The sequence below is a fragment of the Gadus chalcogrammus genome, chromosome 13, assembly GCF_026213295.1.
Source record: "Gadus chalcogrammus isolate NIFS_2021 chromosome 13, NIFS_Gcha_1.0, whole genome shotgun sequence".
Taxonomy (NCBI): domain Eukaryota; kingdom Metazoa; phylum Chordata; class Actinopteri; order Gadiformes; family Gadidae; genus Gadus; species Gadus chalcogrammus.
In genome coordinates this window covers 21,264,138-21,278,480 of record NC_079424.1, presented here as the reverse complement: position 1 = coordinate 21,278,480, position 14,343 = coordinate 21,264,138, and the positions used below count along the sequence as shown (strand labels likewise).

Here is a 14,343-nt window from a genome sequence, read left to right as displayed (position 1 = left end):
ACCCGAACCCGGATAAGCGGACGAAGATGAGATGAGATAAGATGAGATGAGATTAAAGGTGCAAAATGTGATTATCAGCGGTGGATAAAACTGAAGACTCCGTACTCTTTTGATAGATAACCTTACTGCTCTGTGGGAGCTGAACATTTATTTTAGTCCTTTATTCACCTTTTGTTGAAGTTTTATTTGCTTTCGCCTGCTGTTAAAGTAACTGAACTTGTGTAAATTGTTCAATTGTTCACCCTGCAATGAGCTGTGTAGCTTAATAAGACATATATGGTGTCAAAGCTGATAGCTCTAGTATGAACCAGCTGCAGGACTGTTCCCAGCCTTTAAAGGGTGATTAGATCATTCTCTCAACTCTATTGAACAGCAAAAGGTTACAGAGTACATAGTCTATCTATCTGTCTGTAACAGAATAGTCTCTCAGCTCTCTCTCATTTTCTCTGAATCACAGGACCAGCTCTGTGGGAGGTAAGGGTCAGCAAAATGAAATGCTACAGCTCCAACAAAGTTCTTTCTTCATTCATTCTTCCAACAACCGGTTTATTAAGGGGCTGCAGGTATGATTTAAGAGCTATTATTTAAATGTAATTGGTTGGAAATGCCAGAAACATCCATCAGCTATTGGTGAGTGAAATGCACTGTGAATATCTCTGTTCTGGTTGACTGCTCCTGCCTCCGTAGGAGCAACATTTTAGACCGCTCCATGACGCCGCTCCATGCTCAGGTCTGACCAATGTGGGCCTCACTTGCCTAATTGGATTAGGGAATCCATCTTGCCTGTCAATCACAATGAATCACAAGGGGGAGAGGGGGAGGGATGAGCAGAGAGGGAGGGAGGAGCAGGGAGGGGGAGGGATGAGCAGAGGGAGGAGCAGAGAGGGAGGGAGGAGCAGAGAGGGGGAGGGATGAGCAGAGAGGGAGGAGCAGGGAGGGAGGGAGGAGCAGAGAGGGAGGGAGGAGCATAGAGGGAGGGAGGAGTAGGGTGGGAGGGAGGAGCAGAGAGGGAGGAGCAGAGAGGGAGGGAGGAGCAGAGAGGGAGGGAGGAGTAGGGAGGGAGGGAGGAGTAGGGAGGGAGGGAGGAGCAGAGAGGGAGGGAGGAGCAGAGAGAGAGGGAGGAGCAGAGAGAGAGGGAGGAGCAGAGAGGGAGGGAGGAGCATAGAGGGAGGGCGGAGTAGGGTGGGAGGGAGGAGCAGAGAGGGAGGAGCAGAGAGGGAGGGAGGAGCAGAGAGGGAGGAAGGAGCATAGAGGGAGGGAGGAGTAGGGTGGGAGGGAGGAGCAGAGAGGGAGGAGCAGAGAGGGAGGGAGGAGCAGAGAGGGAGGAAGGAGCAGAGAGGGAGGGAGGAGCAGAGAGGGAGGGAGGAGTAGGGAGGGAGGGAGGAGCAGAGAGGGAGGGAGGAGCATAGAGGGAGGGAGGAGCAGAGAGAGAGGGAGGAGCAGAGAGAGAGGGAGGAGCAGAGAGGGAGGGAGGAGCAGAGAGGGAGGGAGGAGCAGAGAGGGAGGGAGGAGTAGGGAGGGAGGGAGGAGCAGAGAGGGAGGGAGGAGCATAGAGGGAGGGAGGAGCAGAGAGAGAGGGAGGAGCAGAGAGAGAGGGAGGAGCAGAGAGGGAGGGAGGAGCAGAGAGGGAGGGACAGAGGGAGGAGCAGGGAGGGAGTAGCAGGGATGGAGGGAGGAGCAGAGAGGGAGGGAGGAGCAGGGATGGAGGGAGGAGCAGAGAGGGAGGGACGGAGGGAGGAGCAGGGAGGGAGGGAGGAGCAGAGAGGGAGGGACGGAGGGAGGAGCAGGGAGGGAGTAGGAGGGATGGAGGGAGGAGCAGAGAGAGAGTGAGGAGCAGAGACGGAGGGAGGGAGGAGCAGAGAGAGGGAGGGAGCTTTTATTTTTCTCTCCCTACAACTCTCTCTCAGAGACATTTAATCATTGACATTAACATTTACATTTAGGGCATTAAGCAGACGCTTTTATCCAAAGCGTCAAACGATAAGTACATTTGTCAGTAGTATAGTAGTAAAGCAGTAGTAAATAAATTGCTGTCGGTACAGGAAGGATGTTCATAGAAACAAGTGCCAAGCACTTACAATTGTTAAATTAATCCATTCTCCGTATGCAACAAAGATAGCTAGGATAAGATGCTACACAACTAAGTCCTATAACTAAGTACAACATACCATAAGTGCGTACATTAGTGCCAGGACGGACAACATACAAAAGTGTGTTGGAGGGTTGGGAGGGGGTGGCTGTGAAGAGTCTAGGTGAACTCTGAACAAGAGTCTTGTGGAAGCTGATCAACAGTGTATGTTGTAGTTATTTATTTCAAAATATCTGCAGATGAGATGTTTCATATATGAAGAATTGAATGTTTCCAATGATAATCATGTGACTCCAGCCGAACACATTAACATGTTGACTGGTGGTCATACCAGATGAAATCTACTCTTCATCTCATCCGCCGTCCGCATGATCGCTCAACAGCTATTCCTAGTCATGGGAACAGGTGGCCTTTTCATATACACTCTTCTTCGCTGCGCTGGCAAAACATCAACGTAGGTGCAACCTTCCATGGTAATAAAGCTCTTTCTGATCCACGGTTCCTTGAGATTAGTGTTTCATAACCTTGACCCGGGAGAGCACTGGCCATGGTCAACATGAAAAGGGAAGACACTCACCTCTCTCCACTCCTTGGTCCCCAGCCCCTGCAGGTAGAGCACCACCACTAGGGAGGGAGGGCCACAGACACAGAGTTATGAGCTGCATTTATCGCATCACATATTACACATTGATCAATATACACAATATAGATTCATCCCAATCAGTTACAGCGTTACAGGCTACAGTTACAGGACTAAAGACGGACCCAGGACTAAAGACAGACCCAGGACCAAAGATGGACCCACGAATAAAGACAAAGCAGGACTACAGATGGACCGGGACTAAAGATGGACCGGGACTAAAGATAGACCAGGTCTAAGGACAGACCAGGACTCAGATAGACCAGGACTCAAGATGGACCAGGGCTCCAGACAGACAAGGACTAAGATGGACCAGGACTAAAGACAGACCAGGACTAAGATGGACCCAGGACCAAGATGGACCAGGACTAAAGGCAGACCAGGAGTAAGATGGACCAGGACTAAAGACGGACCAGGACTAAGGAAAGACTAGAACTAAAGACAGACCAAATAAAGACAGACCAGAACTAAAGACAGACACAGGACTCAGACGGACCAGGACTAAGACAGACCAGGACTAAAGATGGACCAGGACTAAAGACTTTATTTCCCTTAAGCTTAAACCATACCGCCGCTGCAGTGCGGCGGTGTGTCAAGTGCCGCCCCTAGCACCAATAGGGTGCAAACTAGTCGACTTTCAGCATGCAGCTAAAATGAAGAAGCTTTTTCAGGGCAGTGGTTTGAAGGATCGCGGGGCGTCGCACGCCTAGCCGCCGCCGGTGTGGGGGTTGTACATAGAAAATAATAGAGGCGGCTTTTGGACACACGCCGTTCGCCGGCAATGTATTTTGGGCTTTAGGGCTCAGACATCTCCCATACCTCCTTCATCCATCAAACCCTTGTTTCTTCCCCTCACTTTAATTCATCTTCATCCCCCCGCCACCCTTCTCTGCTCTGCCCCCGAATAAAGCCACCTCCCAGGTCTCCTCTTCATCCTCACACACACACCCCTACACACACCCCTACACACACACACACACACACCCAACACACACACACACACACACACACACACACACACACCCACACACACAAATTTCCTTTCATCTTCTCCCTCTTTACAGATGTTTTCTCACCTGCTGGACTGCCCTCCTGTTCCTCAGCTCTCAAACATCCTCTGGTCTCCTCTCCGCTTCCTGATTACTATCCCTCGACACAATCCTGGCCCTCAAGTCCCTCCGGGCTGTACTATGCCCACCACCATCTCTGGCCCCTAACACCTTCTCCTCCCTCCTCCCAACTAAGGGACGGAGGGAGGCGAGGACAGAGGGATGAGGGGACAGACAGGGGGACAGAGAGATGAGGGGACGGAGAGACGAGGGGGCCGGGGGACATTCATTACAGACTCTTCACATCCTTTAAAGCAAGATCCACACCCTACAAGACCACCATGTCGATGTCCCGTGGATCTCAGACCATAGCAAGCAGACAACGCCCAACACACGAGGTCCTCCTGGTCGGCCAGTTTAACAATATAAATAATATAAATAGCTGTGTGCGCGTGCGTGTGAATGTAGATGAATATAGCATGTTTGAGGAGGACAATGCAAGCCTTTCCCAGAAGATGTTGATGTTGTGAAAGAAGCGAGCCATGCGGCTGTCAGACCGGACCCAGCCAGCTGAATCAGAGAGCGAGTGGAGAGTTGGAAGGGCCCGCGGTACTGAGCAGAGCCGTTTCTCTACTGTCCAACTTTGTCTCTCAGCATAAGAGGCGCCATCACATATACACAGATGGTTGGTAGTGCTGGCCTCAGTACTCCTACTCATGCAGAGGATGACTCATTCCTCATCTCTAATTCCCTGGATCCTCAGGAGCCTGCGGTCCTGTCTGACCCCACCCAAGGTTGGATTCTCCTTATTCTGTATTTAATTAAATATAATATTGCAATAAACTGCATCCATCTGACCTGTACTTTAGCAATCTGATGAATACACATACTGTATATATGTAGACACATATGTAAAAAGAAAAATATACAGAGACCGAGCCATAGCTGATATGGCGGCAGTCAAAGCCGGAGAGTACTGGTTCCGTCTACGTGCTCCCAGAACTGATTTCTGGTCCTGTCACAGAGCCACCTGGGTCATCAAAGCCAGCCCCGTCAAGGTGGTGCACTTCATCATCATCCTCCTCAATTGACCCCCCCCCCCTCCCAAGCCCAGGAGAGTTTCTCAGATTATGGAGCAGCCTCCGGGCCAGATGGTGCTTCTACAGGCCTCCCCCACCGCCTGGCCTCAGCCGGCTCAGCTCCTCTCCCGGGTCGCAGGTGGGACCGGGGCTCAGACCTCTCCCCGACGCCACCTGCTGGGCGGCGGGGAGAGGGCGGGCTGCCTGTTCAAACCTCCAGCAGAGTGGAAAACCAAAGCTGGATTCTGCCTCACGTGGACAGAGCAGGAGACAGAGGGACCAAACGGGGACACTGACCTCACTTCACAGACCACTTATCCCTATGGTAACCTACGATCGCTCCCGCTGTAACCCCCGCCCCCTACAGCTCAAAAGGATCAAGGGTCTCCTGTCAATCTTTCCTATTATTGATCTGTTTGTCCTCGTTTAATCTTGAGCAGGCATTTAATATTGGGGACCGACAGATGTGTTTCAATACACACTTTCCCAGTCGCCCTGAACAGGGTTTTATTTCCTCCGGGGAGGGATGCGGCTCTGGACCGGGGACATGACAGAGCTCTGGAGGAGACCCTAGGACCAGAGACGCCCCGCCTCCTTCCATCTTTTTATCCAGATCGGGCTGGGCTAGAAGGGTTTGAGGATCGGGACCCCTCTGGCGTCGGATCATTACCTGGTCTCTCTGGCCCTCCAGGCCCCCGCTCATGCCAGGAAGAGAGAGGTTAAGCCGGTAATCCGTGGGTCATATCAATAGCCGGCGCCGTGCTGCGCCACATTGAACTGGGTTTGTGTGTCTGTGGCTGGCCTACCGTCCGCTACCTTGAAGTAGCGGACGGTACTTGGAGTCATGCTCCGTATTCGTCTACGTTTTGGGAAAACGGTGGCACGAGAAAGCAAAACCTTCAGCACCCTTACAGTATTATGTAGGAGCAGTCCATTTTGAAACTTAAAGCATGTTCTTTCCTTCTAAAATTGGCCATTATGCACGGTCTGGTGTCTACGAAATGCATTCATGCAAGTCAGCCGCCACTCGTTCACTTGCTCAGATTGTAAATGAGCTGTCCCAGCTTTGATGTTCAGCTTCAACCCTTCCTCCGTCTAGAGGAGAGAGCATGCTGCTATAGAAGGGGAGGGCTTTCCTGGACATGAAATCGACATGAAATGGCTGTAAGCTCACTAGCTTGGAAGGAGTGAAGGGTGAAGACTGAGACTTTTCCTTTTGGTTTTGCTCTCACATTAACAGGTTTACTGTATTTTAAATTTCATCAGTGCGTTGACTAACAGGGCCACATGCCTTTAGTGTGTGTGTGTGTGTGTGTGTGTGTGTGTGTGTGTGTGTGTGTGTGTGTGTGTGTGTGTGTGTGTGTGTGTGTGTGTGTGTGTGTGTGTGTGTGTGTGTGTGTAAAATATAGTGGAGACTCAATCTGTTGACTACACATGCAGGTTTCTATTTCTATCTGCCAATAGAGATAACTGGTGAACTGGCTCTTAATCGTCTATTGTTCTTCACATCGACATTGTTGAAGCCAAGATAAAAAATGTTCAAGGTTCGATCAAGGATGCCTTCATGTAAATACCACACATGCTCCAACATCCAGCCACCTTTTCTTCAGAGTAGGGGGCTGGAGATGGATATCAAACAACATTGTAATGAGGAAAATCTGAGGCATGTCCTAATTATGCATAAGCAGAGAATGTGGTTCACACTAATGATGGTGGGGATGGTGATGGTGGGGGTGGGGGCGAGGATGATGATGGTGGGGGTGGGGTGATGGTGATGATGGTGACGGTGATGATTATGGTGATGATGATGATGATGATGATGATGATGATGATGATGATGAAAAGTTTTGATGAAGCTGATAGTGTGCAGAATTACGATTTTTCTCAATTGGCCTAATTAATGTACGTTTTTTATTATTTATTTTTATTATCATCCCATTTTTTATTTTTTTTTGTATGCAATGAATTCCCAAAAGAATTCAGCCTCCGTTCACCGTGCTAGTTTCATGGCTGGATGCCCTGGCTAGCCTCACACACAGTAGGCATTACCAGCCTACTGAACTTTTCCAATAGCTTAAAGGGGCATAAGCTTAGCCCATGGTTTGTCGATAGCTTTAGACATAGATAATTGATATGCCTGGTACCATTTGTTATTATTTATAGGTCTTTTTTTACTTTGGACCTTGTGGCCCTCCTCATGGCCCCTGAAAGGAGGGAGCCTCTGCTGTAATCGGGTGGAGGCTGTAACTGTCATGAAGGGTTCCTAGGTAAAGGTTAAGGGTGGAGTCTGTAACTGTGATTAAGGGCTCCTAGGATAAGGTTAAGGGTGGAGTCTGTAACTGTGATGAAGGGTTCCTAGGTTAAGGTTAAGGGTGGAGTCTGTTACTGTGTTTAAGGGCTCCTAGGTTAAGGTTAAGGGTGGAGGCTGTAACTGTGATTAAGGGTTCCTAGGTTAAGGTTAAGGGTGGAGTCTGTAACTGTGATGAAGGGTTCCTAGGTTAAGGTTGGAGTCTGTAAGTGTGATGAAGGGTTCCTAGGTTAAGGGTAAGGGTGGAAGCTGTTACTGTGATGAAGGGTTCCGAGGTTAAGGATTAGGGTAAGGGTTAGTAGTGAGAGAATGAAGGCTACCTGGGTCTGACTTGGAGAAGGTGTCCATGTGCAGCAGGTTCCTGTGGAGGAAGAAGACATTGTTAGTTTCCTGGCTTGGTTCTTCTTTTCGCTCCCAGGACTGGAAGTTCTGACACAGCTCAACCATGCATGGGAGAGGAAGGGGAGGGGCCAGACCTGGCCCGATGCCATCCCATAATACTCCACATCTCCACATGTCTCTTTTATGCGATTGAAAAGCTGGACCATTTCTATTCAGGGATTAAAGTTACAGAATAACGTTCAACAATGTTTCTGTTCATTTGCCAAGCGGAGAATCTAAGGCGGCGCTTCCATCCCAGGTGGTTCCCTAAAGATGCTAAGATGAGGTGCTATTATCCCACACATAACAGCACACTAAACACGTTGAATGCTTTTTTTAATACATGTTGCTGTTGATAAGCAAACCACAACGGAAGGAACGGAACCTGCGTTGCTACGAGCAGAACAGCCACGCTGTGTTTCAAGTTATTTGTCCGAGGAGAAGAGAGATTTTGAGGAGACAAAGCAGAGCATCATATGCTTGGCTGTACCCTGAAGCCTGAGAACCAGAGAAGCCCACACACACAGCAGCCAACTGGCACAAGAAATACCAGGTTTGAATCCCTGGAAGCACATGAAATAGCTTGTTATCAGCTAAAACATTCTCCTTTTTATATAATGGGAAGAAGAAAGGAACTCATTCCACTTTGGGTTGGATTTGTTTCATGACAAATCACACACTAACTGAATGAACGGATTGATATTTGGCAGATGGATTCAACCATGGACTGAATAATACATCTGTAGAGCAGCAGGCCACAGGCTGGTACACCACACGGGCCAATGAGAAGACAGAAGCAGGCTGGGGCGGCCCAATGAGAAGACAGAAGCAGTCTGGGGCGGCCCAATGAGAAGACAGAAGCAGGCTGCTTCCTGTGCGTCTCTGCTCTGTTCTGCGACCCACTTCTGAACCGGTGCGTTCTTTGGAGCGCGGCAGACTACTTGATCCCAGGATTTACAGAAATCATCCAACTGAGACGAAAATGTAATAATAAGAATAAGAATATGATCTAATAATACAACAATAATAGTAAAATAATGAGAAAAAACTGTGGAAAAAATCTACCAGCAGGCTGTTTGTGAGCCTCTCAACCCAAACCCAGACACATACATCATAGGGCCATACACGCATGTGTGAGGCAAAGGGTGGGAATATTTATTGGTAGCAGATCCATCTCCGAACAGAAGTGACAACATGTGCTCAGCGTCTAACAAAGTGTGGTGAGCTGATGGAGAGGCAGCGAGGGGAGGGATCCTCTCATGTGACCTGAGCTGCAGCTGTCAGTACCGTGTGTGATTGTAAAAGGCAGGGTAGTTCCCTCCATTGCCCTGCAATATTGGCTCCTACATCTTCCAGAAACATGACCTACACATTGGCTAGGATGGACATTTCTTTGTGTGCGTTTTTTATTTTCTCTTAAGTTTTTGTTTGGTGTCTAATGCCGCTTTTCCACCGCACATGTAGCTCGACTCGACACAACACGACTCGACACGACTCGACACGGTAGCAGCGCGGGTGCTTTTCCACCGCAAATAGTACCTCCGGGACGTGGGCGGGGTCGTCTGCGCGAAAGGGCCGTGACGTATTTTTGTACGCGACGCAAACAACACCTACGTAACCCACACATGGACAGAACCCACATAACAACAATGGAGAACATCGATGCGATGGTATTCGTGTTCGTATTATTCGCTGGCATGTTGAAGAAATGGAATATGTTGGCTGCGGCGCTACTATGGCTGTTCTATCGTTACCAGCATGGTTGCCATGTCGCTCTCGTGACTTCGTCACACTCTCTGGCCAATCAGTGGCCGGCCGTCTGCCGACGTCACATTTTAGCATCGGCTCAGCCGCTTGGAACCTAGAGCGAGGCGGTACTAGAAAAAGCAGCCACTTGAGGTACTAGATCGCGGTGGAAACGCAAAAAAGGCGAGCTGAGTCGAGTCGAGTCGAGTCGTGTCGAGCTGGTACCATGCAGTGGAAAAGCGGCATAATGCCGCTTTTCCACTGCACACCGTCACGAGAGCGACATGGCAACCATGCTGGTAACGATAGAACAGCCATAGTAGCGCCGCAGCCAACATATTCCATTTCTTCAACATGCCAGCGAATAATACGAACACGAATACCATCGCATCGATGTTCTCCATTGTTGTTATGTGGGTTCTGTCCATGTGTGGGTTACGTAGGTGTTGTTTGCGTCGCGTACAAAAATACGTCACGGCCCTTTCGCGCAGACGACCCCGCCCACGTCCCGGAGGTACTATTTGCGGTGGAAAAGCACCCGCGCTGCTACCGTGTCGAGTCGTGTCGAGTCGTGTTGTGTCGAGTCGAGCTACATGTGCGGTGGAAAAGCGGCATATGTCCACTTGTGGGCCCCTGTTTTTGTGTTTGTGTGTGCTTCTTTGGGCCTGCGTGTGGGCCCCTGTGTGTATGTGTGCCAGCTTGTAGGCACCCATCTTGGTGTGTGTGTGTGTGTGTGTGTGTTTCTGTCTGTGCGTGCGTCTGTGCGCTTGTGTGTATAATTATGTCTGTGAGTGTGTCTGTGTCTGCGTGTGTCTATGTATGTCTGTGTGTGCGCATTGGTGCATGTAAGTGTGTCTCTGCTTGTGTGTGTGTGTGTGTGTGTGTGTGTGTGTGTGTGTGTGTGCTTGTGTTTTTGCACGTGCATGTGGGGATGTGCGTGCGTGTGTTTGCGCCGGTGGCTCCAGACAGCTCTACAGAGAGGTGCAGCTGCCTGTCACGGGGGGGGCCAATGCGTGTCCTCAGGGCTGCACTGAAGCACGCTGGTGGACGGGGATTTGGCTGGACGATGCGTCGCCGTGCCAACCGTCCTGAAATAGATCCAAGAGCCTGGGGTCCTTCGTTAGTCCCAGAGTAACGACCCCCCCCAGCATCTCTCTGATGAAATGCCAATGGTGACAATCTCTTCCGCTAGTTACAGCGCTCTTACCTTGAAGAAACTAAGGAAAGTCAAATAAGAGCGTACCTCCTGCTCTCGTACGCTTCGAGGGACGAGCCTGGACACCTTTTTAACGTTTGTCCATTCCACATCCCAATCCATAGGTCTTTACAGTAGTGTGACCTTAAAGACCTGTGTGTCTCTAGATCACACCAATGAATAGCCTTAGATAGAGCTGCCCCCTCTCATTCTGACTCCTTCCTATCGATCAAAGGTCATTAAGCGCTGCTCCAGACATCAGGCCTACAGCCCAGGGCACAACAGCTGAGAGGGATCAGAAAACAACACCCTACTGATAATTCCATGGATCTGACGCCAGACTGCCCCTACGCTCATTAACAATGCCTGCTGATTGGTGGGACCGAGGGGTCAGGGGTCATCGTGAAGCCAGGAGCGGGTTTGGGTGCTGGGGTGGAGGGGGGGGAGGTTACCTTCACTCTGAGCACTGACAAACCCCTGGCTGAGGACCTTTTCATCTGGGAAAACGTAAGGATGTGTCACTCCCTCCGATGTAAGTGGTAGCAATCAAGGCTTCAAGGGTGCAAGTGTGTAATAGTCTGGGCGTGTGTGTGCGTGTGTGCTTTCATGCGCGAGTTGGAATGGGTTCGGTGTAAATAAAAGATGATACCAGTACCAATCCCAATAGCCTTAGTGATCCAGATACCATGGACTACGTCATCGATAACAGTGATGTGAATGGAAGCATTAAGATGAGTTCAATACCACCACTTCCCCATCAAAATGATCTTCACAATAATACATTTTGAAAGGTTACAAAGGATTCAAAATAGTTGTATAATAACTGAAGTATTAGTAAAAACATCAACAACATTCTCAATCCAGCCACTAGCAAGTAAGTTCTTCCTCTTAAATGATTAGCATGTCCGCCTTCCCTCGAGCAAGGCCTTCCCTGGCTGTGTCTCCTGCAGGTGGGTTCCGCTCTGCGCCGAGGGCAGGACACTGTAGCAGCTGCAGTGGCGGACCAATCAGATGTCGCTCCACCAAAGAACACTTTGTGGTTTAAGGCATCAAGCAAAACCCTGCAGGGTGATTGGTTTCTAGATTGAACCGGACCGACAGCCTGTTAGGTTTACTGGAGACCTTTGCTAGAGTTTAAATGGTCTTACCTTAAAGATACGAGTACCATACACAGCCCTGTGTGTGCGTGTGTGCATGTGTCTAATCACGGGCCTCTCTACAGGGCAGTCATGCTCAGGTTGTCTAATACGGTCTCAAAGGAACATCTTCAGGTCTCAGGAAACCTGCCCAGCGGACCAGGACCGTCAGTCAGTCAGTCAGTCAGTCAGTCAGTCAGTCAGTCAGTATCTGGCTATCAGGACTGTTTTCATGAACACGTTAGAAGAGGACTTTCAAGGCCCAACGTCAGTCAGTCAGTCAGTCAGTCAGTCAGTCAGTATCTGGCTATCAGGACTGTTTTCATGAACACGTTAGAAGAGGACTTTCAAGGCCCAAAGTCAGTCAGTCAGTCAGTCAGTCAGTCAGTCAGTCAGTCAGTCAGTCAGTCAGTCAGTCAGTCTGTCTGTCAGTATCTGGCTATCAGGACTGTTTTGATGAACACGTTAGAAGAGGACTTTCAAGGCCCAACGTCAGTCAGTCAGTCAGTCAGTCAGTCAGTCAGTCAGTCAGTCAGTCAGTCAGTATCTGGCTATCAGGACTGTTTTCATGAACACGTTAGAAGAGGACTTTCAAGGCCCAAAGTCAGTCAGTCAGTCTGTCTGTCAGTATCTGGCTATCAGGACTGTTTTGATGAACACGTTAGAAGAGGACTTTCAAGGCCCAACGTCAGTCAGTCAGTCAGTCAGTCAGTCAGTCAGTCTGTCAGTATCTGGCTATCAGGACTGTTTTGATGAACACGTTAGAAGAGGACTTTCAAGGCCCAACGTCAGTCAGTCAGTCAGTCAGTCAGTCTGTCTGTCAGTATCTGGCTATCAGGACTGTTTTGATGAACACGTTAGAAGAGGACTTTCAAGGCCCATGCTTTTATAGAGTAAAGGGGAGTGCTCTACATGACTCTATCTCTCTTCCTTACGTCAGCCAGTACACACACACACACTTGGATTGTTTAGTTTGGCTGGTGATGTTTACATTATCACAAAGATCTCCATATTCATGGACATACACAGGACGACTTGACTTTCAAGTAACGCAATTAAACAGTGAAAGCCTTTCAAGAAAGCAGTGAGATCTAAGGAAATGTGTTTCCTCCAGTGTGAGGCTACTTTACAATATATCTGACAGTAGCAGCATATGGGGCCAAGCCAGGGGTCGGGGTCGGGCTCTCTCTCTCTCATGTCCTGTTGCGTCTCCTGGGGGTATCAATCCAACCCAGTTCTGTCAGTGAGTGGCAGGGATCGGAGACAGCCCCTCATCTAATCCTCCCAGACCGGCCACAACTCCAATAGTGGGCAGGAGAGGGGGCTGGGATAGAGCATATACACAAGCACAAGTATATTCTCTTAATTAATTTAAAAGAATAGAGCTGTCTCAGTATAAACTAGCTCAAATATACATTCTCTTAATTAATCTAAAATAATAGAGCCGTCTCAATATCAACTAACTCAAATATATATCAAATACATATAGATATTTTATTATATATAAAATATAGCATTAAATAAATGTATTATCAAGAATAGAGCCGTCACAACGTCGGAGCTTGCAGCGTATGAGCATTTGTAAATTGGCCTGGAAACGGCTCCTCTGGTCTGCGGATTAAGGAGCCAACGACGCTGGTCCATCACACATGAGTTGGGGGTTGGATGACACACATAATGCTTCCCAAATTTAATTACATTTTAAGGCCCGCAAGTTACAGAAGGAAAAGTAAGAAACAGACTTAGGCTGGCTATGTCACATCTTAGTTCAACTGTGGGGAACAGGTTGACGGTCTTTCTATAGAAAACTTCATAAAATAACTTCATCCTGTGGAAGTTTAGATTAATCATTTCGAAGTCATCAACAACCATTCTCTTTATACGCCCAGTAGGGCCTTCCAACACACACGCACGCACCTACACATCTCACCGTTACAGTTAAGATTAATAAAAGTAAGCTTAATTTAACCACATTGTATAATGTGTAAAGCCCACTGATGTGGAATGGGGCAGTCCAGAGTTGGTTTAACATCACGGTATTGACACCATATCCGGACGGAACAGCGGAGCGCACTTGAAGGCACTGGATAAATCTGTTGGTTTGCGCGCATCAAGCACTCCACACCCACCCAACGTCGTCAGACCGCCGTTACTTACAACCGACCCCTCCAGGTTAAAGACACCCACCGCCCTGCAGACCCCGGTGACGAAAAAGAACACCGTCCGACAGACCCCCGTTACAAACGACCCCGATGTTAGAGGCATGTGGTCACAATATAAAGCTTAGCGACGTTAGACCACGCCGGGTAGATACAACAACGAAACAATCACTAAGGCTTCGTGACTAATAATATCTTAATTTCTCCATTCTGGACGTAGGCCTCCTTAAAAGAAAGATATACTTAATAAATACAATTCCAATGCTGGACATTGCGCTTCTTACCTGCACGACACGGTGATCTCTATCTTGGTGGCAGGCACGGTGGAGGTGAGCGGGTCGAAGTCCCCGATGGTGGCCATGGCCAGTTTCAAACCAGTTCACTATTCCAAGTTAAAGCAAAACACCTCGGCACTACTTTGCAGCTGTCATTTGTTTGGCAGATTGTTTCCTCCACTTATGAGCAGGGCCGTTAAAACACCTGGTCAGGACAGCAGACCTGAGGACGAACTGGAGGCATTCCGCACCGAGGTGTGTGGAGGAGGAGGCTTCATTCATCCTC

At 49.0% G+C, this 14,343-nt stretch overlaps 1 protein-coding gene across 1 annotated transcript in view; it reads right to left on the bottom strand.

Annotated features, from left to right (window-relative positions):
• LOC130402107 (copine-8-like) overlaps positions 1-14,151 on the bottom strand; it is a 71,555-nt gene extending 57,404 nt beyond the window's left edge. The window contains exons 1-3 of the mRNA XM_056606215.1: positions 14,067-14,151; positions 7,486-7,526; positions 2,667-2,713 (exon numbers count right to left, since the gene is read on the bottom strand). Coding sequence (XP_056462190.1) covers positions 2,667-2,713; positions 7,486-7,526; positions 14,067-14,143 — 165 coding nt within the window. The 5' untranslated portion in view covers positions 14,144-14,151. The remainder of the gene's footprint in view (positions 1-2,666; positions 2,714-7,485; positions 7,527-14,066) is intronic.
• Positions 14,152-14,343: the final 192 nt, after the last annotated feature.